Here is a 27,323-nt window from a genome sequence, read left to right on the forward strand (position 1 = left end):
TCCTTAATAACATCTTCAAGACTTCACAGAGCCCCAGAGTCGCTGCTGAGCTCACCTTTAAGATGAGTCCGTGGGGAGTTGCTGGCAAACTCCCCAAGCCCATAAACAACATAAAATGGCTTTTCACTCCTTTTATGCAGCCAACCCCAGCTCTCCCCACCAATAAAAGGACCAGGGAGGATCAGAGAGACCAGAAGGATCCTGAGCCTCGCACTCTGCCGCCCGCACCACCTTCCGCTGCCTCTCAGACTCTGCTCAGCCTCACACGATGTCGTGCCGCTCCTACAGGATCAGCTCAGGATGCGGGGTCACCAGGAACTTCAGCTCCTGCTCAGCTGTGGCCCCCAAAACTGGCAACCGCTGCTGCATCAGCGCCGCCCCCTACCGAGGGGTGTCCTGCTACCGAGGGCTGACGGGCTTCGGCAGCCGCAGCCTCTGCAACCTGGGCTCCTGTGGGCCCCGGATAGCTGTAGGTGGCTTCCGAGCCGGCTCCTGCGGACGCAGCTTCGGCTACCGCTCCGGGGGCGTGTGCGGACCCAGCCCCCCATGCATCACTACCGTGTCGGTCAACGAGAGCCTCCTCACGCCCCTCAACCTGGAGATCGACCCCAACGCACAGTGCGTGAAGCAGGAGGAGAAGGAGCAGATCAAGTCCCTCAACAGCAGGTTCGCGGCCTTCATCGACAAGGTGGGTGAGGCCTGAGACGGCCCAGAGAAGCCTCCAGCCCTGCCCTCCCTTGGGGAGGTCCCAGTCTGCTGAGGAGACAGCATGGCTGCCGGTTTGAGGCAGCAGAGGGAATGACGTGCAGACCCATACAGGTGGAAGGGTCAGTTTCCATCACTTCACTCCCGCAGCATTTAACGAGGTCCAGGTGTGGTCTAGAAATTGAGCCTGTGATCCAAAGTGTGTGTATGTGTGTGTGTGCATGTGTGTGTGTGTAGCGGTGTGTGCGCGTGTACATATGTTAGTGTGTGGTGTGTATATGTGTGTGTGTGTACGTGTGTGAGCATATGTGTATGCATGTGAGTGTGTACATGTGTGTGAGCGTGTGTGTGTTTCTTGAGTCAAGACGACATAGGACTATCAGAACTGTGTCTGAAAAACCAGACTGGGCAGCAGGTGCTGGAACAGTGGGAGATAACGGGGAGACCAAAAGACCTTGTGGCTCCTAGCCAGGCAGCCCGTGAAGGGGCTGGGGTAATGCCCACAGCCATGCTGCCTCTCCCAAGTCCTTGCTGCATCACTCAGCAGTGTGAGACCCCAGGCAGGTTACTCTGCTGAATAACAGGACTGCCTCATCCACCTGTGAGGAATTAATGAGTCCATGCATGAAACATGATGGCAAATAGTCAGCACTCAATACATGTTAGCTGCTACTATCATTATTTTCCAAGGACAGTGGTAGGTGAGGAGGTGTGACAGCCAACCCAGGCCTGGCAGCCCCTTCATGAGAGAGGGCTGAAATGCAGACGGGGAGGTGGCCAGGCTGGTAGGAGGAGGCCCCCTAATGCAGCCAGAGTGTGGAGAACGCTGCATAGCTGTGAGGCTGCCTCCCAAGAAAGTTTTGTGGGGGGAGGCTGGGAGCCTCCTTCACAGGCTCCTCCTGTGTCCACAGGCCTCTAGCAGAGCAGAAGGAGCAGCTTTGGGGGCCTAGGATCAGGGTTTGGGGGCAGAGGCAGTCACCTTCCCGTTTTCACTCTTTCTTTAGTGATCTGAGTCCATCCTCACAGTGACGGGTTGGAGTGGGTATCAGCGTCTCCACTTATCAGACAGCAACTTGGAGCTAAGGGGGTGTATACGAGCATCTCAGACATGCTGTAGGGGGAGGCAGAGCATGCCTATCTCAAGACTATCGCTTACCATGAGCTGGGCATTTCACACCTTGGGGGTCTCAATTTCCCCATGTGCAACATGGGGTAAGTAATATCTACATCCCACAGGGCTGTGATAATTGAATGGAATGTATAGTTAGATGATATAGACATAGACACAGACATTAGACATGGATGTGTATATCTTACCACAGGCCTCGGCACTAAGTAGTAAATATTTAAAAAGTGTTTGTTGCATAAATGAGCAAGTGAAGGGCAACTGGTAATTATAATAATAGTTAAATAGACTGAGCATTTACTATGTGTCAGGGACTGTTCTAAGCACTTGATATGCATTAACTTGTTCAAGCTTCACAACAGTGCTAAGACAGACACTATTCGCTCCATTTTGGAAAGGAGAAAACTGAGCCCCAGGAGGTTAAACAACTTGCTCTCTAAAGTATCAAAACTGGGGCTCGAAACAGACCTTTGGCTTTGAGTCAGACTGCTTTCCCTCACACCCACAACTGCCTCCCTGGGGGCCTGGGAATGGGCCCCTTGAGCCGCAGACACTCAGCTTTATGGCTCAGCCCATTCAGCCAGCACCCGAGGGCAGAGAGACTGTGGGGGACCAGGTGCCTCCCCCCAGGCTCCCTCTGACTTCTTCTTTCCACCTGAATGGCAGGTGCGCTTCCTGGAGCAGCAGAACAAGCTGCTGGAGACCAAGTGGCAGTTCTACCAGAACCAGCGCTGCTGCGAGAGCAACCTGGAGCCACTGTTCAGTGGCTACATCGAGACTCTGCGGCGGGAGGCCGAGTGCGTGGAGGCTGACAGCGGGAGGCTGGCCTCAGAGCTCAACCATGTGCAGGAGGTGCTGGAGGGCTACAAGAAGAAGTGAGTGGCAGCAAGCTGGGGGGACTCAGGGGAAACTCAGAGAGAATGCTGGGAGGCTCTGCCCATAGCCCTCTTGCCACAGCTTCTTTCAGATTCCTCTAGCAGGCTGCCTGGAACCCAGAGCAGATATCCAGTGGGGCCTAGATTTCTTCAGATTCCTGGGATTCACCTCTAAGACTCCACCCCTGTGAGCCTTAGAGCTACTTCTGGGGGAATGAAGAGAGGAAATCCAGTGGAATTCTAGCACTCTCTATGTCCCTGTCCTTCACAGCTTACCTTTATGACATGGCTCTGTGATCTCCCTGCCAATGGAACCAGCTCTCTTGGGACCTAGGATGCACAGATGATTTTAGACTTGGGGGAAGGAATGTGCATTCCTAACCCCATCTCAGAGGCAGAAGGACTGTGGTGGAATGAAGCCAGGCTAGGACAAGGGCTAGCCCATGAATAATACAAAAAATAGATCCTGGAGGGGCCAAGACAACATCTGGGGGGGATTAATCCCTTTTCAATCCCCGGAAGAACTTGCCCAGGAGTTGGGATGGTATTCAAGGTCCAGTTTCTCAGCTCCAGCCCTTCTCTCTCCCACACCCAGGTATGAAGAGGAGGTGGCCCTGAGAGCCACAGCAGAGAATGAGTTTGTCGTTCTAAAGAAGGTGAGGGGCTGGTCATGGGGCAAGGAGGAGGGGGCCCATCAGTGCAAACTCCAGCGAGGGGCAGGGTCACCATGCTGACCAAAGGCACCTTTCTTTGGTCTCCTCTCATATGCATGTCCCCTCCTCTTTGTCCCACTGCCAGGACGTGGACTGTGCCTACCTGCGGAAATCAGACCTGGAGGCCAATGTGGAGGCCCTGGTGGAGGAGTCTAGCTTCCTGAGGCGCCTCTATGAAGAGGTAAGGGGGCACCTGCCACCCAGCCAGAGCAGGTGGAGGGGTGTTTTGGAGACAGGGGAGCAGTGAGGCAAGGGTGCATGTGTGTGCCTATGTTTGCCAATGTGCAATGTAAGTATGAAAAGGGCTTGCACATACGTGCCGGGGCCCACAATACAGAGGCCATGTCCACGTTCATGTGTGAGAGGAGCATGGGGTGTACATGTTCTTGGGCTGCTCTGTGTCTGTGACCTCTCTGCATGTTGGTGTGCTGCCTGTGTGAGTGCCAGTCTACAGATGGGCAAGAGAGTGTGCATGTGTGGTGGGGGTCAGGATGGCTTCGCACATAGGGCATGGTCCTCATTAATGGACTGACTAATCACTCATGCTGGCCTCCAAACCCCAGCTCCCCTGCTGGGTGACTTTGGACCAGATCTTTTTCACCCTCTGGGCCTCAGTTTTCCCACTTTTAAGGCAGACACTGTTCCCAGATGGCCTCTACAGCCCCTTTCAGCTTTGTTGTTTTTAAGGAGCCTGTGCATGAGTGAAGGTGGTAGGAGCAGGAGTCATGTAACCTTCATGACCAGTGCCCGGTCTGGGAAGTGGACATTGTCCCCTGGGGTGGATCACGTGGCCCAGATCAGGCACTAGAAGCAAATGCACTGGCTGTTGGCCCCACAGGAGATCCGCGTTCTCCAAGCCCACATCTCAGACACCTCGGTCATAGTCAAGATGGACAACAGCCGAGACCTGAACATGGACTGCATCGTCGCTGAGATCAAGGCTCAGTATGACGATGTTGCCAGCCGCAGCCGGGCTGAGGCTGAGTCCTGGTACCGTAGCAAGGTGAGTGGCACAGGACACCTGCCTGCTAAGCATGGCAGTGGGAGGGAAGTGAGGCATCTATTAGAAAAGATTTCTCTTGCGTGGGGATTCTGACCCATGAGGACAGTATGAGAAAAGCCAGTAGTTCTCAGGTTGAAGTGGCAGGGCAGGACTGCCATGTGTGGTTGCACAGGCTGAGCACCGTACAACCTGTATAGTCATCTGTGGTGTCCTGAATGGATGGGGGGCCCCACCCTGAGCCTCATGAGCATCTCTACTTCCCCCAGTGTGAGGAGATGAAGGCCACAGTGATCAGGCATGGGGAGACCCTGCGCCGCACCAAGGAGGAGATCAACGAGCTGAACCGCATGATCCAGAGGCTGACGGCCGAGATTGAGAATGCCAAGTGCCAGGTGGGGTCTGTGGAGGATTCAAATACGCAGCACAGGCCGGCTGCAGCACCTGGCCCTAATCAGGCTTCACAGTGTGCCCATGAGGAAGCAGGGACCCAGAGGGAAGGCAGGGGCTCTATCATATTTCACAGCAATCAGACCATGTCACTGACTTCCAAAGGAGGATCCAGCCCCTTCCTTGGCCACCCTGTGATCGCCATCAAGGAGAGATGATGAAAAGCCCACCCATCTCCTCCCTCATATTCACAGCCCCATTAACTACCTGGCCACGGGCCAACCTTCTCTCCAGGACCCTCCTCTCCCTGCCCTGGCTCCATCAGCTTGGGTGAGCCAAGCTGTGGCTTCTCTTTCTCATCCTGGCCCTTGTATCTCCACCTGATAGCGTGCCAAGCTGGAGGCTGCTGTGGCCGAGGCAGAGCAGCAGGGTGAGGCGGCCCTCAGCGATGCCCGCTGCAAGCTGGCTGAGCTGGAGGGCGCCCTGCAGAAGGCCAAGCAGGACATGGCCTGCCTGCTCAAGGAGTACCAGGAGGTGATGAACTCCAAGCTGGGCCTGGACATCGAGATCGCCACCTACAGGCGCCTGCTGGAGGGCGAGGAACACAGGTGGGGCTAAGAGGACTTTGTGGGGTTTCAGAGGTGGAGGCTGTGGTCCTCCAGGAGTGAATTTCCTTGAGCTGAGTGTGAGCTACAACTCTGGCCATGGCTAATACAATAGCTTCAATAATAATAATAATAATAATAATAATAATAACTGAATGCTTCTGTGCTAGACCTGTGCTAAGTGTTTATTTTATAATCCTCACAATCCAATAAGATAGATATGGTTTTTCCCATCTTTTTATCTTTAGATAAAGAAGCAGGCTCAGAATTCAGTGCCTTTATCATGGCTACGCAGTTAATAAGCAGAAGAGCTGGGACCTGCACCCAAGTCTCATGCCTCCCAAATCCGTCCTTGTTGAATAGCTTCCTACTGAAGCTGCTGCCACACAGGCCTGTGTGTTATGATGATGATGCACTTCTATATGCATTTAGCTCTTCATCAACCACAAAGCCCCTTCACACCCTGGTGTATCTGATTCAACTCTCCTTCCTGTGAGCTTGATTGGCACCATCCAGGCTGGCCACCATCACTCAAACTAGGGGCACTGTTCATAATCTTACCCACTGCTGCTGAAAATCAGAAAGCCTTGTCTTCATGGTTAAAACCATCAAAGAAAGAAAGCATTTAATGCAGATTTGAGGGAGCCCTTCTTGCCTTTCAGGGGTAGACTCTGTACACAGGATGACCCTCTCTGTCCCCAAGCAACCATCAGTCTCAAGGAATCCAACTCAGTGTCTGGAACTAACAGAGTTTTCTTTCTCCATAGGCTGTGTGAAGGTGTGGGCTCTGTGAATGTCTGTGAGTATCTGCCTGAAATTCTCCTGGAAAAATGGCTTTTTTGATAGAAAAGCTGAACTCATTGGCCTAACCCATGGAGCCTCGAGTGTTCCCCCAACTGTTTCACCCTCCCCTGGCTCCTCAGTGGGGGCCATGACAGGTGTTAGAGAAAGCAGAGCTGAGTGCTCTTCGCAAGTGTTGACAGTGAGCTATAGGCCATGGACCTGTGGCCTGGCAGCTTTGCTCCCCGGGGTCCAGGGGTCCTCACTTCCTTCCTGCCCCAGTCCCCTAGATGGGCTGTGCATCTCAGGGACAGGGCCTGCATTGTTGACCACCAATTCCTTGGAGAGGGAGGCAGCTCCTGCAGTGCCCTGGGGCCTGTTGTAGGGTGGGTGAGATTGCAGGGAGCTGCTCACCCCTCCATGTCTCCTCTCTCCACAGGTGTCAGCAGCTCCCGTGGTGGAGTCTCCTGTGGGGGCCTCTCCTACAGCACCACCCCAGGGCGCCAGATCACTTCTGGCCCCTCAGCCATAGGCGGCAGCATCACGGTGGTGGCCCCTGACTCCTGTGCCCCCTGCCAGCCTCGTTCCTCCAGCTTCAGCTGCGGGAGTAGCCGGTCGGTCCGCTTTGCCTAGTAGAGTCATGGAGCCAGGGCTTCCTGCCAAGCACCTGCCTGCCTGCATCACTGCACTGAATGGCATGTGAATGGAAAATGTGTGCTTGCTTCCAGAATCTTCTGGATGTTCCTACAGAGGGAAAGACCTACAGAGGGAAAGACCCTCGGGCCGCTCCCTTGCACCTTTTCATGCTAGGGAGATGCATCCTAGTTGTCCTCCTGGCAGCTGTTTTCAGAGGCATTCCCAGCCCTTCACTTAACTCCTACTTAGCTCCAAAATACCTGTAGCCAATTTGTATTATTCCCCCAGCTCTCAGGGACAAGACCAGTCCCCCAGCGTGGTGGTCAGCACGGAAGCTCCACCTTCTGGGTGGAGGCGCCATCCTAACCATCCAGCCAGGCCACCCACAACCCGAGAATCAGGGAGAAAGTCCCTCCCCAGCAGCCCCCTCCTCCTGGCTGGGAAGAATGGTTCCCCAGCAAGCACTTGCCTGTTCATTCCCGTTCATGTTTTGCTTCTCTCTCAGACTGCCTTCCTGCTTCTGGGCTAACCTGTTCCAGCCAGGCTCCTCATGTGACCTCGCAGTTGAGAAGCCCATTATCGTGGGGCATCCTTTTGCCTACAGCCCCTGGTTAGGGCACTTTGGACAGGTCTTGCTATTCAGTGAACCTTTGTACATTTCAAAGAAGACTCCATGGCTGCTCCAGATGCCCCCTTGCTGGGTGCAGGTGGGGACTGTCCAATGCAGAGCTGGCGGGACAGAGAGTTAAGCCACTTCCTGGGTCTCCTTCTTATGACTGTCTATGGGTGCATTGCCTTCTGGGTTGTCTCGATCTGTGTTTCAATAAATGCCGCTGCGATGCAAGAGCGTGTGGTCTTGTGAGCAACTTCTCCACTCCCTTCTTGCCTCATCTCCAGATGACCAATCCCAGCCCAGCCCCATGCAGTGTTTCCCCAGTCACCCCCCAGAAACTCTGCTGCTTCCTGTCCACTTCCACAGTCTGATTCCACTCAGTCGCCCTCGGTCCCCTCAGGCCTGGACTACAGCCCAGCTCCCCACTAATGACCTCTTTCTCCCCGACCCACCCTGCGTACTCCCAGCAGCCAGAACTCCATCCCAAACTCACTGCTCTCAACCTCTCCTGCCTGGCTCAAGTCACTTCCTGGCACATGTGTGTGCTTCTTATGCCAAATGCAGGCTTCCTCTGTCACCTCCTTCCCCAGCTACTCCTCAGCCCTGTCCAACCCCTCCATGCAGTGCTCATCCTCCCAGTCATGGACTCCACCCCAAGGAGACAAGTCTACCCTCTGAGGCAGCCCAGAGACACTCTCTCCTACATACCCCTTGTGGACACATAGGCCATCCCACATCCCTCCTCCCATTTGCCTTTGCTCAGGGCCCTCCTCTGCTCCCCAAAGCTACCACCCTCACCCCTACACCCCCCCAGCCCTCCCCCGCCCCCATCATATAGTGTCTGGAACCCTGAGAATCTCTGGTTTTGTCTCTGCGGATCTGGGCCAGGGATGTCAACGGGTGTGTCTGGATCAAGCTGGAAATTCCATAAGGACAGGAAGTATCTCCTCCTGGCTCTGACCTTCCACTGAGTCCCAGGATGGGGCTCCAAGATATGCCAGGCCTGGGATGTGCTGGATGAATGCAGGCAGCTGGTGCAGCAGGAGGTAGAGACATCCAGTCCTCTTGCCCTCAGCTCCATCTCCCCATTAGCTGTCACCGTCATCAAGCAGGTGTCTGCCAGCCCCCTGCTGCCCCATCCTGCAGCCTCTTTCTCTGAGAGGAGAAGATAGGGCCTTGTGCATCCTCACTTCAGGCCCAAAGGGCTGTAGCCCCACTGGAGGCTGCTGGCTGCTTCTGAGTGCTCAGGCTGCTGCTCTGTTTGAGGTTTGCTGGCTGACACCTGGCGGGCCTCCTCCAGGTCTCTTGCCTGCTGCCTCCTTTTTCCCAGCTCTTTGGGCCCTGAGGGCATGGTGACAATCACAATAGGCCAACTTTCAATTTAGGGGACATCATTCACCCACAGGAAACGTTAAATCCCAGGGGCTGAAACATCAGGAAATGGAAATTTGAGCCCCAATTCTGCCAAGACTGCCAGGTCTCGGTGAGTCCTTGGGCAGGAAGTGGCTTTCATGCTTTGCATGTCAGTCTGGGGTCTATGAGATGAGTGGGTAGAGTCCTTACCAGGTCTGCTGCCTCCTATGGTTCTGAGATGCTACAGAGAGTCTATGCTTGGGGAAAACAGCTTAATGTTACCATGGATCTGGGCTGAGCAAAACAAAAATGCCAAATCTGATACCCAAAAAATAACGGCACCATGGATTGAAAAGTCAAATAGCCAGAACCTGGGAGATAGGAATGAATTTTTTAATACATTTCCGTGCTTTGTGTGCAAATACCATTCAACAGATTCAGCTGGCCAGAGGTGCCTTTTGCTTATGGGGAGGTAAGCCTCTGCCCCAGCCCTCCTTGCAGCCAACAGCAAAAACCCACCACAGCAAGCTCTTCTGGCTCAAAGGATGCTAGGGCTCCTGCAGCTCTCTCCTGATCAAAGAACTATTCCCCTCGGAACGCAAAGGGTACAGTCCAAGGGTAACTAAGGATTAACATTTTATTAGAAAGAAAAAATTCTGAAGAAGTCAAGTGACCTGAAATCGAGAGATCGAGGAAAAGCCAGAAGTTCAAGAGGCCCAAACAATAAAGTGGGCCATGGGAGTGATCCCAGATCTCTGCCCTGGGCTCCTTCCTGCTTAGAAACATCACAAACCAAGCTAACACCAGCATCAGAGAAAATCAGACCTGCTGTCTGTATTCAATTCTTATGTAAATGTTAGTGATATCCTTCCCCACAAACACACAAAGCTTCCAGAGGATTAGAAGTATGGATAATAACCCGTTCAAAGAAACAGGTACGCTTGGGATTTGTCATCTTTTCCTTTCTCCTGAAACCACTAACCCTCCACCACCAATTCTCAACCCACTCTGCTTCAACCCATCCTCACAAACACCTATGCCCACGAGAGTTCCTTTCCCCAGCCCGTGTCTCTAACTGTTCCCTGCTTCAATCTTTGGGATCTCAGAAAATAGAATTTTGTGTTACTACTCACAATTAGCCAAGCATAGTGAGGAACACAAATTAACCATATTATCAAGAAAATTACCAAGTATGTTCTGTGTAGACACGGACATGACCATGTGGGACTTAATGTCCCCTTGTCTGGGTTATTCACACTCCTGTCTCTCTCTGGGAACATGAGCATTAGGAGGTGACTGTACTAAGTGTTTTGCTTATTGAGGATCAGAGCAACAACGACATGGGCACTAAGCGCCACACTCCTTGGGTGTAGGGACATGCCAGGCAGAACAAGCAATGGGAGAGGCTTATTTCACAGAGCCTCAGGCCACCTTCCTGCCTCCCCCAACCCCCAACCCCCAACCTGTGCATGCCTGGAAATCCCTGCTCATTTCCGCTTTGTTCAAAAACCGAGGGCTCCCCCATGTTGGCAGGGGAGCAGCCAGGGAGTGGGGTGAGGCGGGGACAGCATGATAAGCTTACGCATTAAAAATGAAGAAAATACCCAAGGCATTCATAGACAAATAGCCACCCTCCACCACCATCAAAAGGAAACACAGACCCTTCCCCAGTCCACAGTCCCATGCCCTAGGGCAGCCAATGCCCCCTGAGACACCGTTTCCTCCTCAGAGTCACTCTGGTGACCCTTTTAACCTGGCTTTACTGCTGCTCAAACTTGGTGGGATCCGGACTGTGATGGGCAGGCCCCTGCAAGACCCTTTGGTCCGGGAGACAGAGACAAGGGAAGCACCACCCTACTAAGATAGACCTCTGTCCGCCCAGGTCAAGTCACTGCCTGGCCATTGTGGTCACTGAAACAGAGTCTGAAGACATCAGAAGAACTGCGTGGCCGAGGAGAACCATTCAAAGGCTCTTCTCTGTTATGTCGCCCGTGCAGTGCTGGCCCTCTGGATGCGAGAGACTCGGGATGGGAAGGCGAGTCACCGTCCAGGCCAGCAGGACTTCCTCAGCCTCGGTGGTCCGCAGGCCACCCGGGTGGGGACAGTTTACAGTGTAACAAGGGGCCTGCAGGTCCTCCCTGCAGGTCCCCACTTTGGCCCCGTCTCCCGTTGAGGCCACCGTTGTCCCCCATCTCCCCACCCACGAGAGTCAGGGGCCACACCCCTCCTACCCCCACCCTCGCTTTGCTCACGGGTCGCCCCGTGCCCTGCCCTGCCTGCCTGCCCACCGTCACGTCCAGCCACCGGGTATCCTGGGCGCATCTCCAGATGCACGGCGCGGGCCCTGCTGGAGCCCGCGGGATCAGGTCCACAGGGGCCTTGGGTCCTTGGCTCACGCAAGGTTCGCGCCTCGGCGCCTCTGGACTGGTTCCCGAGTCTTCTGCCGTCCGCCGGGATCCCGCCGCCTGCGCCTCTCTCAAACGCGCCCGCCCTCCACGCCTGGGCCCCGGCTGCCCTCCTTCACCCCTGCCCGAGACGCCCCGCGTCCCGCCCTTAGCCTCTAACCCCAGTGGTGAGGGGCCTAGGGCCTGGGTGCCGGGAGGGACGGGAGGGCGAGCTGGGCGCCACCTGCCCGCCGTTTTGGGGTAGTGGGCAGGGTGTTTGGGGGTTATTGGCTGCTCAGGGCTGCCCCGTGACATGCCCATAGCACCGTGGCCGGGGTCAGCGCCCTCCTCTCCGAAGTCTAGGTGCCTAGTGCGTCCTGGCACAGAGGTTTTATAAAGACCCTCGGGGGTCACCCGTCTGCAGTGAATGGGATGTGGGGAGCGAACCCGCAGGTAGTCAAAAGGCCAGGCCCTGCTCCCCCAGACTCCACCCCTAGGCCGGGGTGCCAAGCCATTGCCTTGGCAGGTCCGAGCTGGTACCAGAAGGTTTGGCAATGTGCGTGAGCACCATGGAAAAGAAAAGAAAAAAAAAAACCTTTTAAAGACTTTCCTATGTCATGAGATCAGATATGCATTCTTGTGGCAAAATGTTTCCTACCCAGTCAGGCTTAAAAAAAAAAAAAAGTTCCAAATAAAATAAGGTGGGAGAAATAGTTCTTCCTGTACAACAAGTGAAAGAAAGTTGACCTTCAGAAACCCCTGTCTCCATTCATCACATACAGGCGAGGCAGCCCTAGGTAGGACTTCTAGGGAACTGTCAGTTCAAGAGTAGGCCAGACACACAGTTCACCAATCAATTGCCTCTGACCAGGTTATCAGGGCAAATGCCTTCCAACCACGTGTCTGAGCTTTGATCCTGGATTCCCATATAAAAGGCTTGTATTAACCGCCCCGTGGTATGATCTGTCCGAGATTCTTGGAGAACAGAAGCTACGGGGAGATGTTTCTATAAATGCTTCTAGGAGGTCCCATGTGTCACCTTCCATCTCATCTCCAAAGTGTCAGACAGCTGGTGAAGGAGCATCAGGCAGAACTCCTCCAGGAGCATCTGATGAGCCGGAATGTTTAGCCTGAGGAGCAATTAGGGAAATGCTGTGGAAACATTTATGAACAGCGGCATTCCCTAGACATGAGTTTGAATTCTGGACTAGCTGGGTAACTTAGTAAAGCTACTTCTTTGAGCCTTAATTTATTTATACGTAAAATGAGGATAATATTCTGGTTGCTGTGAGAAATTAATGAAATACATATATAATGTGCCAGACACCTAGCAGGTGTTTAACAAATACAGGCTCCCTTCCTCACCGCTTTTGTACCTTTGCCCCCACCCTGCCCTGGTGTCTGTGTGGCCCAGACCGTGGCTCTGACCTTTTAGCCGTAGACAAAGGAGAAATGCAAAGGGGCTAGAACGATCCACTGAGAATCAGAGGGACAGTCACTTCCATGGCCAGAATTTTCTGACCCTCCTCTTCCCTCTACCCACATAAACCTGTGGTTCTCAAGCTTTAGTTCTTCTAGGAATCACCTGGAAGCTTCTTAAAATACAGATTCCTGGGCTCATCCCTAGAACTTTTGATTGAGAGTTCCAGATGGAGCCCAGGATCTGCACATTTAGCAACTACCCCACAGGGATTCTGATGCAGGTGGTGGTCAGTGGACCACATTGTGAGATGCACCAAGACAGTCAGGGCTTTGGGTGGGTTGGGAAGACAATGAAGGAGGCAGGCATTAACTTGGTTACTAAGAAAAAGCCTTTCGCCATTGATATTTAATCAAGCACACCAAAAGAAAGAAGGAACCATACAGGAATCATGCAAATACAATGAACTTCCAGGCAACAAACAGTATAAACCCAGCTGATTAGCCTCCGTCAGTCTTTCAATCTGGACATATGAATAGTTGGGGGACTCTGGGAATATACAATCTCTCAGAGCAAGTGAGGAGCCCAGCTCCACACCCCCACCACCCTTCCATGCTGAGGCAGCATCTGGAGCCCCTGTCATCCGAGGGCAAAGCACAGAGATGTTCCCACATACTCCACACCCTCTAGCTGGCTCCGTTCCAAGAGGATCTGGCACACAGTCAGGACTTAATTTAACATCTGCTGGCCTGAAGTTAATTGGGGAAGACAATGACCGAGAAATTTATTCAAAAAAAAAGCCTTTCTATTTCATTCCTGAACCACAGGGAAGGGGAGAAGCAATGGAAGTGAAAATAATATCAAACCCAGGGTTTACACAGAAAAAGTAAATCGTTAACTCCAATAAGAAGGAAACAGGAGAGTTAGTTCTGGGTTCTCTGTAAGGGGAAATTACTAAACTGACATTTGGGCATGCAAGAGAAAAGATTTCCACTCCCCAACCCACACTGCCGCCATCAGAACAGGTCCGTCCAGAGTCCCACCCCCTCTATGCAAACCGCACAGATTGGGCATTGGAGCAGGCCCCCACTGCAGAGGGGCAACACAGTGCACCACTGCTGATGGCCACACCCCCTGAGCCACGGGAGGCAGTGGAGTCCAGGTCCCCGCAGACCACACCACCCTGGGAATGGCTCACACATGTGGACAGAGACACGGGTCAGAATTCTCTTCCATCTTAGAAATGTTATGACCCAGAATCCTTTAGAACCAATGATTAATTATCTTCCTTCTCTGAGGGACCAGCAACATGAGTCTTTTTAAACTACAGGCAAACCTGAACCCACTGCCATCTGCTTCTTCAGGAGTGTGGTTAGCAAATTGCACACCAAACTCTACTTGGACCAGGCTGATGTTGAGACGTGTTCATACAATCTTTGAGCAAAAACTGATAGATCACACTAGACGAGTCATCTAGAAATATGGTTGCTAGAGAGGTGAGGGGAATGGAGGGATGGGAATCAGACACCTGGCCCAGGGGCTGTGTGTACATTGGATTATTAGATAGAGATTTACAAGTTGCCTGCAGAGACCCACGTGATCAGAATATAAACCTAGCTTTTTTTCTTACTAGAACATGCTACCACTTGAGTAGTATTCTGTGTGTAACTAAAAGGCTTAAGCTATTTTTGCAGAACCAAATAGGGGTTCAGAATTTGCCCCATTCATTAACTTAGACTTCATGGATGTTCCAGATGGATCCACATATGGCCAAATATTTGAGGTCATCAGTTTGTCTGGATCCCAGAGACATCAGCTCAGGAGTCCCTTGTCTACCACTCCATAGACAGAGGCTTGGTCATCAGTTAGATGCAATCTAATACTAAGATTGCTGACACCCCAGAAAGCCATGCCCACACACACCCAACTTACAGATATTGACTGAGCCCACGCCTTCACACAGCCTGCAGGGAGAGGAGAGAGTGTACGGTTAGTGCTGAGTTCCTCTGCTTTTGCACCAAACCTATTCTCCTCCATGCTGAAGGAGGAGAAGGGCCCTAAGAGGCAGGGGGAGGCTACCCACCTGCTACAGACAGCATCAGTGTTGGTCCTGCTTGCTGGGATCCCAAAAGGACAGGAGTATGTTAGCTTACAGGATCCAAAATGCCACTTTATGCCATGTTTGGCTTTCAGCCATGGAAATTTGGTGAACTGGGAAGTAGAGATGAGGGGGGCATCCTCCTGGTCCCTTGGCTGGAAATGCCAGCAAAGCCAAAGTGGTGATGGAAGCTGCTGCTACCTAGCTAGACGTCTCTGAGCAGGAAAAAGCTTGCCTATTACTCAAACAGATTCATTTTTATACCATGATTTTAAATGGTACCCCAGACATCTATCTCATTTCATTCAATGCAGAGGGAGGCTGAAGAGTATGGTGTGGTTAAGAGCTTGGACTCTCAAGCCAGGCTGCCTGGACTTAAATCTGGCTGTGCTGCTTACTAGCTGGGTGATCTTGGGCAGGTCGCTTAACCTTTCTGTGCCTCAATTTCTCCAGCATAAAATGGGGGTGATAATACCCGCCTGAAAGGATTATTGTAAAGTTCGATTGAGTTCTACATGGAAAGTGCCTAAAATGGAGACTGGCACATAGTAAGGAAATCCAATATGTTTGCTACCAACATTATAAACAATTCATTTTTGTAATCCCAGCACCTTGGGAGACTGAGGGAGGTGGATCACTTGAGCCTAGGAATTCGAGACTAGGCTGGCCAATGTGGCGAAACCCTGTTTATACTAAAAATACAAAAATTAGCCAGGCATGGTGGCAGGCACTTGTAGTCCCAGCTACTTGGGAGGCTGAGGCAGGAGAATCACTCGAATCCGGGAAGAGGAGTTTGCAATGAGCCAAGATTGCACCACTGCACTCCAGCCTGGGCGACAGAGTGAGACTCTGTCTCAAAAAATATGTGTATATTATTTATGATGAGACATATATACCACTACAGTGGGCTTTTTATAAACACTCCCTCCTCCCTCACACCTCTCTGCACTTTCTGTTCTGTCTCCCCTTTTGTAGCTTCCCACTTCAAACCTTTTTCCCCAGGAAAGCTCTACCCTGCCTCATTCTGCCCAGCTCAAAACACTTCTTCACTCATCTTTTGAGTGAGGATGTACGCATCTGGCTCGGTTTCCTGCCACTCAGTCTGGCATTGCCACAGCCTTACGACTGTGCCCTTTCAAGGAACCCACAGTGCCCGTGGTGGTGCCTGTCAAACCACAATGCTGGCGACAGCTATCTCTGAGTTGAGTGGCTCTGAATGCTTTTGTTTTCTTATTTTCTGTATTGGCAGCAGCGAGCATTACTTATGTAATTAAATTAAATATTTTAAATGCCAAGAGGAGGCAGTCTCTTAAAAGGTCAATGGCCACAGTACACATAGCACAATATGCTAAATTGACTTTAAAATCACATGGATGGGGGTGTGTACTAATAATTCTGATTGAGTTATTAATCCATTAATTATTAGTATCATAATGAAAATCAGTGCAAGTGCCAGCTGCTCACTGAATGCTAGTGAGTGGGTTGGGTGCTTAAGTATCCGAATGCAGACAGAACTCCAGTGGCTTCACCCAAAGCCCCAAGGAAGCTGGCAGAAAAGTGTGTGTGCTTGAGCCAAGCATGGAGCAAGTCCAGCAACGTGGCCGGGCTGCCATCAGTGACGCTTCATGGAAGGTTTCCAAAGCCAACCAGGCCTTTGAGTTCCCTCTTCATGGGGGCAGCCCGGCCTGGCCATCATCTCATGACAATCACCTCCTCCTACTGGGGCTTACTTACTATGTTCCATTAAAACTCACTTAATCCTGCAACAGCCTTACGAGGTGGATTTTGTGATTATCTCTGTTTTACAGCTGAAGACGCTGAGGTACAAAGAGGTCACATGCTAATAAATGGCGGAGCTGGGATTTGAATCCAGAGTGGGCTCATGGCCTGTGCTCTTCACCTGTATACTCTACTACCCAGTCTAGCCTCCCCGCCCTGAAGGGACCCAGCTAGAAACTCTAACGATGTGGCCGTCCCAGGTCCAGAGGACCATGCAACCGTCCCAGTTGTAAATACACATCACTCTGCCCCACACTGGCTTCACCTGCCCTCAATTCTTGGCTCAAATTGTCAGCATAGCTTCTCCTCAGCTGTTGAGAAGGCAGCCTCCTTCTGTGACAGCTTCCCTGGGCCACTAACCCCAGGCCCTGGAGGACTGATGTATGTCTGTCTTGTCTTCCTTTGCAAGGACAGAACTTGTGCCGCTCATTTCTATTCCCTGGTCCTGAACATCAGGCTATCTAGGTTGATAGGATTCTTTGCACATCCCAAATCAAATGGCCTTTAACTAGTTTTCTGAATGATTCCAGCTTTAAGAACCCACTGAAGCTGATTGCAGAAACATCCTTTCAGTCAAGAGGGTAAAGTAGTGGCCTTGGAATGAGATCCAGATTCCAGCCTGAGGGGCCGTGCAGGAGGGAGAAGAGCATTGGTGGCCAGCCCAGAGACTGGTACATTTTAGGTGAGCCATTAACTGGCTGTGCTCTTGGCCAAGCCCCTTCCCCTCTCTGATGTCAGTTTCCCTATCTGCAAAATGGGGACATGGTTGGAGTCCATGATTTCTAGAGTCTTTCCCAGTTTGAACATTCTCTGCCTGGAAGATTTCAGTCCAGCTCTGAGTAGGAACGTGAAGGGACCCTGGAGCCCCTGTCCTCACCGGATCTCCTCGCCCTCCAGCAGTTTGCGATAAGTGGCGGTCTCCACGTCCAAGCCCAGCTTGGAGTTCATCACCTCCTGGTACTGCTTGAGCATGCAGGCCATGTCCTGCTTGGCCTTCTGCAGGGCGCCCTCCAGCTCAGCCAGCTTGCAGTGGGCATTGCTGAGGGCTGCCTCACCCTGCTGCTCAGACTGGGCCACCGCAGCCTCCAGCTTGCAGCGCTGTGGGGATGGACAGAAGGGAAGGAGTTTAAAAAGGGTGCAGGTTGTGGGGACTCTGGTGGGTCTCCAGTGGCCTTGGTCATCCTATTTTATCTCCATTCAAAACGGTTAATTTTTAAACTTAATACTATTTAAAAGAAATACATATAAATGGAAAATTAACTAGGCAGGGACATGGCCCATTTGGATTTTTTTCCTTCATTTTTGTACACTTTATCATAAAACTGACTTGAGTTTGGCAGGTGAGCCATTAGAGGGAGGAAATGTTAGCACTGAAATAGGAATGATCATTATTAGTGATATTACCTTATACTTGTATATACCGTTGTTCGTTTACAAGGTACTTTCATAGATGTTATCTTATTTGACCTTCAAAGTTATTCTGCAAGCTTGTCACTACAGGCATTATTGTTCCCATTATGCAAATGAAGAAATTAAGACTCCAAAAAGCTGTGACTTGCCCTAAGCTATGCAGTTAATTAGCACCAAGCTCAGGTATTCAAAGGCCACTGTGCAGGGTCTCACTCTTTGGCCTGTCGAGATCATCTTGCTGAAAGAAGCTCCCATGTGCAACAAGTCCGGACACACTAACTACAGCCCCTCCCTTCACCCCGCTTAAGAAAGCATATCAGAAGCAAATGAACAAAAGCACTGTTATCACGGGACAACTTCGAATCTTCTCTAATTTCACATCTAAAAAGTAAACCACTCGCATATTTCATTACTCAGCTCTTAACCATAACAAATTACTAATGATACATCCTGTGCAGTGATGAAGAACAGCAACTCAGAAGGCAGAAGACAGAGATTAAGCCAGGCATGTGTGGGAGCACTGTGTTATGCTGGAGGTAGTATTACAAATCACTGGTGAAAGGATGGATTACATAATCTATTTTCTTATGATATGTAGAAAAATTAATTTAGAACCCTACTCACTGTGTATACAAAAAAAAAATAAAGTTCAGATGGATCACAGACCTAAATGCAAGAGGTAAAACTATAAAACTAACGGGGGGAGAAATTTAAGAGGCTACCTCTATTACCTCAATACCTTCTAAGTCTAAACCATTGAAGGAAGAACTTAAGATGGATTTGGGCACATCCAGCTTAAAGATTTGGGCTCAATAAAGGACAAACAGACAAGTGATAGACTGAGAGAAAGTTAATTGCAATATGTGTACTGACAAAGGCTTACAATCCAGATAGAATGGACAAAGGAATACTGCAAATCACCAAGAAAAAAGGAAGGAACCACAATAGAAAAATGGGCAGATATATGAGTAGACAGGTCTTAGAAGGGGAATACAAATAACTAGTAAGTGTATGAGGAAAGATTTGATATCACTACTTAACCAAAGAAATGAAAATTAAAATAACAATTAGGTGCCAGTTTACACCTATCAGATCCACAAGAATTTGGAAGTTCGATAATAGTGGGTGTTGGAACAGGAGCCCTTGCATGCTGATTATAGTAGTGTACTCTGGCACAGTTCAAATACACGCCTCTCCAAATGGTAGCAGTCCCTGAAGATAGGAGGGAAGCAGGAACCAGACAAGAAGTGGCAGGTGTATGGAGTGGGGTCTCGGCGCCCCCCAACCTGCTGCTTGTCATTCTCCACCTCTGCCGTCAGCCTCTGGATCATGCGGTTCAGCTCGTTGAGCTCATCCTTGGTTCTGCGGAGGTTCTCACCCTGTTGGGTCACTGTGGCCTTCACCTCCTCACACTGCAGGTTGAGAGGCAAACATGCAGAAACAATGGCTAGAGGCTGCTGTCCCCGACCCAATCAGCCAGCCTGCTGTTCCACAGCTCTCCTGCCTTCTGGCCCTGCTCTACCCAGGACCTCAGCGGCAGCCCCTCTAGAGTGCAGGAGTGCGTTTCCCAGGGAAACTCGAGGCTCACAGCTATCCTCCTGTCTCAGTGGGGCTGCCCTGCCCCCCAGACTACCTTGGTTTGGTATCAGGTCTCAGCCTCCACCCGGGTGCAGCTGGCAATATCATCATACTGAGCCTTGATCTAAGCCACAACCAAGTCCATGTTGAGCTCCCAGCTGTTGTCCATCTTCACCACCATGGAGGTGTCAGAGATTTGTGATTGAAGGAGGCAGATTTCCTGTAGAAGACAGCAACCAGTGCCCTCAACTCCAAATCCCCTTCTGATCCTATCTCCTCAGGAAATTTAAAAAAAAAAAAAAAAATCCCAACCCTGAAATTAGAAAACTACCAGCAAGTCAGGAAAATTTTAAAACTGTAGTTCTAAGAGGAAAAGGCTGGAATTGGGACTGTGGCCTCAAAGCAATGAGTAACGTGGAATTCTACTAATACAGGGATCAACAGAGCTGGATTTATGTGTATGCCGTCACCCTGGCTCACCCCGCCTTGGGGCCTGAATAATCCAGATCAGCTATAGCTCTATGCACAAATCTAATCAACCAGATTGTGGCCAGAGGGAGAGGCCTGGATTATCTGCTTGGGTTTTTACACTACCTAAATTAATAAATTAATTGTCAGATCTCCACTTCATGACATGGGAATTAGCAACTTTCTTTCAAATCATCTTAAAGGAAGGGCATCACCCAGTTCCACCCGAACAAGAGAAAAATCCCCTCTGGTCACATAAGGAAAAATATCCAGGCCTAGGAGAGTCAAGAATGTACGGCTTTCCTAGAACCCAGGAACCAGGACAGGCCACACTCCAAGGAAACCCTCCCCTGTCCCCTCTCTCACTCGCTCTTCCAGAGATGGGGAGAGATTTACCTCCCCGTAGAGGGACTGCAGGAAGACTGACTCCTCCTTCAGCGGCTCACATTGGCCTCCAGGTCCGTCTCGCGCAGATAGATGCAGTCTACATCCTGGTGGAGATAGACACAAGAGGATGTGGAGTGACCTTTGTCCCCCTCGCTGTGCCCCTGAGCCTCGGCTCTCCTCAGCGGGCCCTGAGGCCACCTCCTGGCCCACCTCTCTGCCTCTGGCCTGACCCTGCCCAGCCACCCTGCACTTACAAGTCTAACCTAGACTTCTGATCTTCACCTTCAGAGACCCCCTAGAAGGGACAGAGCCTTTGTTGTCTGCCAGTGACGTTACCTCCCATTGCATAACTGAGACCACTTGGGGAAATGAAGTGGAGAGCCGAGGACCTTGACAAAGAAGGAAGCCTCATACCAGGGCCCAGAACGTCAGGCTGCTGCCTCCCAGCCAGACTGACCCACAGAGCACAAGCATGTGACAGTCACAGAGCCTCTCTGTAGGTTGTCCTCAGAGCCCAGGCCAGGAAACAACCAGCACTCAAATAGCTGACTCTCCTGCCTGAGATCAAGGCCAAGCCTCTATTGGCAGATCTGTCACCAGCCTTCACTCCACCCTGTGATACTCACAAATAAGGAGGCTGGCAAGCAAGCACATTACTTGTTAAAGAACATTCACATGCACTTTCACTCAGCAACATGAAACAAAAGGGAAACCATTCACAGTTTTATTCCCCAGGGCTTTTCCATCATCACCAATTGCACTGAATGATGGTCACACTTTGAAATCATTAACAAGCTGAGAACCAACCCCTAGTCTGGGATAACAGGGGGAGGCAATGCCCGCAAAAAAACAAGACGGAATTAAAATTGAACATTTCAGCCAATCCAGTAGTTTAAAAAAAGTCAAGCAGGAGCATGGTGAGGTTTTCTTTTTATGAAGGCTCTATCGGCACTGTCTGGATTCCTGCATGGGCTCTATGATGGCTTCTGCAACCAAACTAACCCACCTTCTTGTGCCAGGGGCTCCAGTGCCTTACCACCAACAATTGGGCTAATGGGAACCTGAAAGGGCCCGCAGCATCAGAGCGTCTGGTGTCCAGGATTTAATTCTTCCCGTGTGAGAACAGTTACTCACCTTCTTCAGCATCATGAACTCGTTCTCAGCTGTGGCCCTGAGGGCCAGCTCTTCTTCATACCTGAGGAGAAACAACCCAGGTGGAAAGGCCCCTGGGACTGAGGACCTGGCCAGGCCAGAGCCCAGGTGTGCCAAACTCCCTGGTTTTCTCCTTTCTCTGTGCCTTTGGAGAAGAGGCTTTGCCTCTCTGGACTTCTATTTCCTAGCCACAAAGAACCCATTGGAAGGACACTGGACTTGAAGTCCAGGTCCCTGGTATCTGGTCCCAGCTTAACTGAAGTTGCTGCAAAACCTGAAGCAAGACATTTAATCTCTTTGTGTCTTGGTCTAAATCACCTGAAGTGCAGTGAGTCACTCAATAAATATTTGTGGAATTATTTAAAAACAGACAGATATTCCACAGAGCCTTTAAATTCTACACTGTACAAAACACAAAGCTCTACGAAGCCACCCCCATGAGGTTTTATTCCCCCTGCCCCAATATCCAAGGACTTGAATTCCTAGAAGCAACCCCTTGTTCAAGTCATTCCCCCACCCTCCTCCATCAGCCCAGCCCTCTTCCTCTTGCCTGTGAGATTGTAGCCCGGGAGCAGCCCTGCCCCCACAAAGAAGACCAGAGTTCCCAGAGCCCAGAGCATGGTTTTCATAACTTTATTATTATTTTGTTTTTTGAAACGGAGTTTCGCTCTTGTTGCCCAGGCTGGAGTGCAGTGGCGTGATCTCAGCTCACTGCAACTTCCACCTCCCGGGTTCAAGCGATTCTCCTGCCTCAGCCTCCTGAGTAGCTGGGATTACAGGCGCCCACCACCACACCCAGCTAAATTTTTTTTGTATTATTAGTAGAGACGCGGTTTCACCATGTTGGCCAGGCTGGCCTTGAACTCCTGACCTCAGGTGATCCACCCACCTCGGCTTCCCAGAGTGCTGGGATTACAGGCATGAGCCACTGCGCCCGGCCTGTTTTCATAACTTTTGAATTCCATGGTCATTTGGGGCTACAGTAAGCACTCAGCTCTATAACTACCAGCCCGCACACCCCCAGAGTGGGAGACAGACCTTGATGCCTGCACACTGAGGATTGTGTCTACATTTGCTTCACCCCAGGGGACATGAGGACCCACTGCTGGGTCCAGCCAGATGGTAAAACCTGAACTTCCAAGAATCCCAAGCAGGGTTGGAATTACCAGGATTGATTGAGGTCAAAATCACCCTTCACTCTGTCTGTATCTACAAGGTAAGTACAGTGACCCAGTGAGTTTAGACTAGGTAATGAACAAGCTAAATAACTCAGGAAAACCCAAATTTACATTGGTATTTGAATTGTGGAGCCCTGCAGAACGATAACCTGATGGTTTATCTGCAGAATAAATAAAGGAAGAATCCAAGTTCATCAGATACTTGGAATGGCTTCAGCCAATTCATTCAGATACCTCTCCAGGGCCTTTCCCTTTCCCCCCGTCCTAGCTCTGACTGCTCCGGGCTCCTCCTCTCCAGCCCTGCTGTCCTTGCTCCTCCTGTTTCATTTGTTCCTATCTCTTCATCTCTGCATCAGTCTGTACCCTGAATGTGTGTCCCATCCCTCCCAGACAGGGAACTCTTCTCTAAATCTTTTCCCAGCCCCCAGCACAGGGCTGCAAGAACTAGGAGCTGACACGAGATAAAGCAGACGGTAAAGCAGAAGTGTCTGATAGCTTGTCAGGGCAACCCTGGCCTTCAGCAGTCTCAGCTTCTGGAGGAGTTGTGTGATCTCAGCTAAGACTGACTCCACTACCTAGAACCATCCCAGCCCTCTCATGCTCACTTCTTCTTGTAGCCCTCCAGCGCCTCCTGCGTGTAGTTGAGCTCTGAGGCCAGCCTGCCACTGTCGGCCTCCACGCACTCAGCCTCCCGCCGCAGAGTCGCCGTGTAGCCCTGCAACAGGGGCTCCAGGTTGCTCTCGCAGCACTCGCGGTTCTGGTAGAACTGCAGCTTGGTCTCCAGCAGTTTGTTCTGCTGCTCCAGGAAGCGCACCTGCCATTCAGGAAGGAGGAAAGAGACTGAGGGGAAAGCCTGAGAGCAGGTTTTGCCTGGTCCCCCAGAGCTCTTTCTGCCCTTGAGGATGGCCCCCGCCCTGCAGCAGCCTGTGACCTTCCCCAGGAGGCCAAATTATTGGCAAAGTCTGAAAGTGCAGGTCACAAGTAGTCCCCAAGTAACTTCTCTCCACCCACCCCCCTTCCCAGAAAGAGCACACTATTTATAAACGTTCGTTTATTCTACACAGAATGAAATTAACATCCTGTAGAAATATTTCATACTATGCATACTAGGCAAATAATGATCCCCCCAAAGGTGCCTGCACTAGAGGGATTTGAAACATGAGAAGGACTCAAACCGCTATTATGGCTTTGAAGATGGAGGAAGAGGGGGCCACAAGCCAAGGAATGTGGATAGCCTCTGGAAGCTGAGAACAACCTCTGGCAGTCAGCCAGCAAGAGAACAGGGACCTCAGTCCTGCAACCACAAGGACCTCAATTCTGCCAAAAGCCTAAATGTCCCTGGAAACAGATGCTCCCCTGGGGCCTCCAAAAAGAAATGCAGCCCTGCCGACACTTTAACATCAGCCTTTTAGGTAGTAAATTTGTGTTGTTTTAAGCTGCTAAGTTTGTGGGCATTTGTACAACAGCAATTTTTCAATGTACATACCATGACTCTTCCTTACCTCTGGTGCTGGGGCACTGAAGCCCAGGACAGAGTATCCCAGACCAGGAATTAGGAGACCTCTCACTCTAACTCTGCCACCAACCAGACCACTTTGCCTCATTCTCACTGAATTGCATTGTAAAACAAGACAGGAGAAATACATTAGCAGTGGTACACTGGCAGCTCCAGGCCCTATCAGGCCCACAGGCATGTCTTACTTGCCTTGCACACTGTTGTATAGAGATCTGATTAGTTGCCAACACTTAATAACTGAGTGGTTTCAAGTAAGAATCTGGATCTCTCTGACCCTCTTGACATACCAGAAGTTCTGGCAAGGCTAGGTAGGCCTGTGGCTGGAGTGAGGAGCAGCTACTGTCCCTCTAGGTGGGCATGCCTCTCAAGTTTGGCTTCATTCATGTGACCCACCAAGCCCCCGTTGAAGTTTGCATTTACCAGCCCTAAAGCAGGTGATTTCTTCTCCAACTCTAACCTCTTGGGAGTACAAGCCTGGTACAAACCCTCAACTGTCCAATTGTCCGTGCTTGAGGGACAAGGAACAAAAACTCTGATTATCCAAAAGGCATCTGCCTTGGATTTTAACATGCAGACCCAGGTCATGGGACAGCCCTCTGGCAGGATTAAACCCACCATATCAATGCACTTTGTAGTCTGGAGCTCAATGCAGTTTGGAGCCTGCAGGAAGAAGGCTGGAGGGAAGAGGGTGGCCATCAGCAACCCCAAGGGAGGGAAAAGCCAGCCTGGTGCAGTGGTATAAGTTCCTCTCCCCAGACCCAGAACTGGTGCCTGTCAACGGAGAGAGCAGCATTCATGGGTGATGCCCAAAAGGCCACATGCAGAGACCCCTTTGAGCATGCACTCTCAGGGTTCTCACTGTGCTTTTGAGCAAATTAGGAAAAGATGCCTCCAGCCCCCTGCCAGGGCACATGGCTCTGCAAGCAAAGCCTGGGCTGGATTTCAACCTCCCCTGCTCTTGCTAGGTGTCCTTGTGCAATGAATAACCTGCCTAACTCTACGGTGAGCTTCTTTGTGCTGATGGAAAGGAAGAGTAATCTGGACAGCCAGCGGTATGTTAACAATGGACGCCCAGCACCTCTGTGTGCAGATATGCTCACTTCTGATGTAGCGTTGAACTGAGAGCAGAACTTCCACCCACCATCGCCCTAGTTTGTGCCTTCTTATGCAGTCCCAGGGTGTAGATATACACACCATTCAGCCCTGGAAGACGAGCTTCTCCTCCTTTAAACTTTGGTGGCTGTCCTCCCCCAAAGACTGTGAGCTCCTAGGGAGGGCATCATTAGGTTAAAGGAAACCAGAGCTATACACTCAACCAGGAGGACTCTGAAACTGCAGCATCAGAAAAGTCAATTCAACAGCCTCTCCCTGGACCATGCTTTAAGTTTCTCAACTCACTGCCTTTAATCTATGCATGTGCTGCGGGGTATAAAGTGCCTCGGGCAGAAGTCCTAAGGGTTCACAGCCTTCCTATGACGTCCCCACCACGGAGGAGCAGGCAAGGAGCCTCTGACCCCTCTGCATCCTGGCTCCTGCTCCATGCTAGGGACGGTAGCATCTCCTCTAAGGGGCAGGTCAGACAGGCCTAGGCAGAGTGGCCCGCTCTGCCACACTGTCCTACTGCGTGCCGGTGAGATCGGGAAGATGGACGGTGCACACACATCATGCTTGCTGCTTGCCTGTGAGCAGCAGCAGCAAACACCCCTCTTCTGTCTGGTGGTTTCAGATTCATTTTGCATTTGACTGACATGGCAACATTCGAAAACCAAGACCCTGATTCAGCCACGTTCTCACAGCCACGTGCTAGTCAGTAACAGGAGAATTCGAACCACCCTATCATCGGGTTCCAAGTCCCTTTCCCCTTCCTAAGCCACAGTCCCAGGAAACAGCTCACAGACCCACCTTGTCAATGAAGGCAGCAAACTTGTTGAGACACCTGATGTGCTCCTTCTCCTCATGCTTCACACACTGGGCATTGGGGTCGATCTCTAGGTTGAGGGGCATGAGGAGGCTCTCGTTGATGGTAACAGATGTGATGCGGGGTGGGCTGGGCCTGCAAAGGCCCCCTGCCCAGTAGCCAAACCTGCCCCTGCTGTGTAGGGGCCATCTACAACTCACCGCGATCCGGGGAGACCCCACCGTACACAGGCTCTGACTGCCAAAGCCTCCGAGGCGCCTGGAGCCTAGCCCCCCAGGGCTGACCCCATGATGGGCCATGGCACTGACACAGCTGTGATACCCAGGCTTGGGCACAGTGGCAGAGCGGGAGCTGAAGTTCTTGACCCCGCAGCCAGAGCTGATGTGGCAGGATTGGCTCGCCATGCCTCTGTTCTGCGGGACAGTCCCCTGGACTGAGGATTGAAGGATGATACAGTCTCACATGGGAGGCCTGTTATTGCTCCTGCCTTTTATTGGGCAGGGGACAGGCCTCCTGACAACATAAAGGCAGAGAACATTATTAATGCCATTTATGAGCATAGGAATCTCCCGCTAGGCAGACCGCAAGGGAAACTGCAACCTGCCTCTTTTAATAGGCGTATCAAAGAGACCCTGCTTCCCAATAAACCTTCCCTTGCCATTCCAACCTCACAGGCCTAGACATATCTATCAAGCCCCTAATTCCCCTCCAACCTGTGAGAGGACCAGGAATCATCATCCCATCAGTCAAGTCGAGGCTTGAGCCAGCACATTCTTGAAACTCCAAGCTATGTCCCACGAGGTTCCCACCAAGCCCATCCTTTCAGGTTAGGCACTTGTGGGGCAGACCCTTCAAGCCTTTCCCTACGATTGCTATTAGCTACAGTTCATCTTATAGGGTGGCCATTGGACTTTGTGTTGCTCCCCTTGAAGGCAGAAGTCATGTCTGTTCACCTTTATATCCCCTCTGGCAACTAGTAAATACCAGGTCCCCAGGCAGCCTTGGTTGAAATGAATGGACTGGACTCAGGAGGGAGCGGCCAACGTCTGCAGAGCATCTTTATCTAGTCCACAAACACTGACTGACCCTCCACTATGTGCCAGGCCCAGTCACTGGCCTCAGGAGCCGGCCTGGAGCAGGTGCCTTCATTTGGCAGGTAAGGTCCCACCAGAACAGGCCCTCAACTACAGGCTGGGGGAAATAAAGCTAGGTGGACAGTTTGCCTTTGAAGAACCTGAC

The 27,323-nt window shown here is 51.3% G+C and overlaps 1 protein-coding gene and 1 pseudogene across 2 annotated transcripts; one reads left to right on the forward strand and one right to left on the reverse strand.

Annotated features, from left to right (window-relative positions):
• The first annotated feature begins 268 nt into the window (after nucleotides 1–268).
• On the forward strand, nucleotides 269–7,674 carry LOC100973401 (keratin, type II cuticular Hb5). Of its 2 annotated transcripts, XM_003831063.5 has the most exons (9): nucleotides 269–688; nucleotides 2,498–2,706; nucleotides 3,302–3,362; nucleotides 3,505–3,600; nucleotides 4,258–4,422; nucleotides 4,689–4,814; nucleotides 5,197–5,417; nucleotides 6,182–6,213; nucleotides 6,634–7,674. In XM_003831063.5, exons 1-9 carry the CDS (start codon nucleotides 269–271, stop codon nucleotides 6,825–6,827), a joined length of 1,524 nt encoding a protein of 507 aa, XP_003831111.1. In that variant the 3' UTR covers nucleotides 6,828–7,674. The 2 variants fall into 2 exon arrangements, with proteins under 2 accessions (XP_003831111.1, XP_008954698.1); XM_008956450.4 differs by lacking the exons at nucleotides 269–688; nucleotides 2,498–2,706; nucleotides 3,302–3,362 and adding an exon at nucleotides 3,248–3,301.
• Nucleotides 7,675–13,645: 5,971 nt separating this feature from the next.
• LOC100984195 (keratin, type II cuticular Hb5-like) lies at nucleotides 13,646–26,488 on the reverse strand (annotated as a pseudogene).
• Nucleotides 26,489–27,323: the final 835 nt, after the last annotated feature.

Source organism: Pan paniscus, chromosome 10, assembly GCF_029289425.2.
Source record: "Pan paniscus chromosome 10, NHGRI_mPanPan1-v2.0_pri, whole genome shotgun sequence".
NCBI classification, from domain to species: Eukaryota; Metazoa; Chordata; class Mammalia; order Primates; family Hominidae; genus Pan; species Pan paniscus.

Bases quoted from the DNA above. Each gene is read 5' to 3' on its own strand.
- LOC100973401 (XM_003831063.5), top strand. From the start codon at position 269: ATGTCGTGCCGCTCCTACAGGATCAGCTCAGGATGCGGGGTCACCAGG. The intron at 3,363-3,504 runs GTGAGGGGCTGG...TCCCACTGCCAG, and splicing joins AGTTTGTCGTTCTAAAGAAG to GACGTGGACTGTGCCTACCT. The intron at 5,418-6,181 runs GTGGGGCTAAGA...CTTTCTCCATAG, and splicing joins CTGGAGGGCGAGGAACACAG to GCTGTGTGAAGGTGTGGGCT.